Source organism: Trypanosoma theileri (assembly GCF_002087225.1).
Source record: "Trypanosoma theileri isolate Edinburgh chromosome Unknown TM35_Tth_49_V1, whole genome shotgun sequence".
Lineage (NCBI taxonomy): Eukaryota > Euglenozoa > Kinetoplastea > Trypanosomatida > Trypanosomatidae > Trypanosoma > Trypanosoma theileri.
Window position 1 is genome coordinate 8,746 of NW_021639891.1, and position 1,131 is coordinate 9,876.

Sequence of the window (1,131 nt, forward strand, 5' to 3'; positions counted from 1 at the left end):
ATTTTCGTCAGTTCTGTTATTTAATCAGAGAAGAACTGTAGACGGAAGATATCGGGATGTGTATATGATTTGTAGGGAACAGTTGGGGTTCATGACAAAAAATTATTATATTGGTCTTTATTTCTTCTATTTATTTTTAAGTGGGGAAAACAAGGTTTAGATTATTCGGTCTTATAATATAATATAATACACTATCTCTCTCAAAGGGATTCTTTTTTTTTGTGTCATAAGTGTATTACTTTTCAATGGGTTGGGTTCAATAAGTTAACACTATGTAATAATAATCCGTTTGTTCACACTATGGTATTATACAATTTGGGGAAATTCATAATATATACCTTGGAAGAAGAAAAAAAGGAAGTACCGGGTTTGTTTGTTCACTGGGAATAGAGTCACTAATACATTATTTAACGAAGTTTTCACTCCTCCGGATCCTTCATGTCTTTCTGAACCTTTACTTTTACTCGTCTCTTTCAAAGCATTAACATATTTCAAAAAAACCACAGTAACAACATGTTCTCTGTCTCTCACTGTCGCTTGTCCCCATCAGCATTCTTGTTCCTTTTACTTCTGCTTTGCAGTTGTGGGGTTCAGGCCGCGTACTCAGAGACGCTGGCGATGTCTGCGCTGTACTTCTCAAAGGCCTCGTCCTGCGATGTTCCATCTATTGGCAACTGGAGCTGTGATTCCTGCGCTATGCATCCTTCGTTCCAAGTGAAGAAGGTGTTTGAAAATGCGACGGAAGGCGCATTGGCGTACATGGGTGTCAACGAAGACCGCATTGTGATAAGTTTCCGTGGCTCCCAGAATATACCCAACTGGATATCTGATTTGGATTTTAAGCAAATAACATATCCGAATGCCACATGTGAGGGTTGCAGTGTACATCGTGGGTTTTACCATTCCTTCTTATCACTACGTAATGAGATGTGGGAGGAGCTGCAGCGGCTGGTTGCCGAATACCCCCGCCGCCCAGTCCTCATCACCGGCCACAGTCTTGGCGGCGCCATGGCGGTCCTCGCGGCGGCGGACTTCGCGGCGCAGGCGTACGCCATCGGTGCGGGGCCGCAGTTCGAACTGTACACGTTCGGTGCCCCGCGCGTGGGGAACGAGGCGTTCACGGCGTGGATG

The 1,131-nt window shown here is 44.5% G+C and overlaps 1 protein-coding gene across 1 annotated transcript; it reads left to right on the forward strand.

Moving 5' to 3' along the window:
- Positions 1-513: 513 nt before the first annotated feature.
- TM35_000491020 (lipase) lies at positions 514-1,131 on the forward strand (the record flags this gene model as incomplete). Its single annotated transcript, XM_029030504.1, has 1 exon — positions 514-1,131. A coding segment is annotated over one exon (618 nt), but the record flags the coding sequence as incomplete, so codon positions are not given.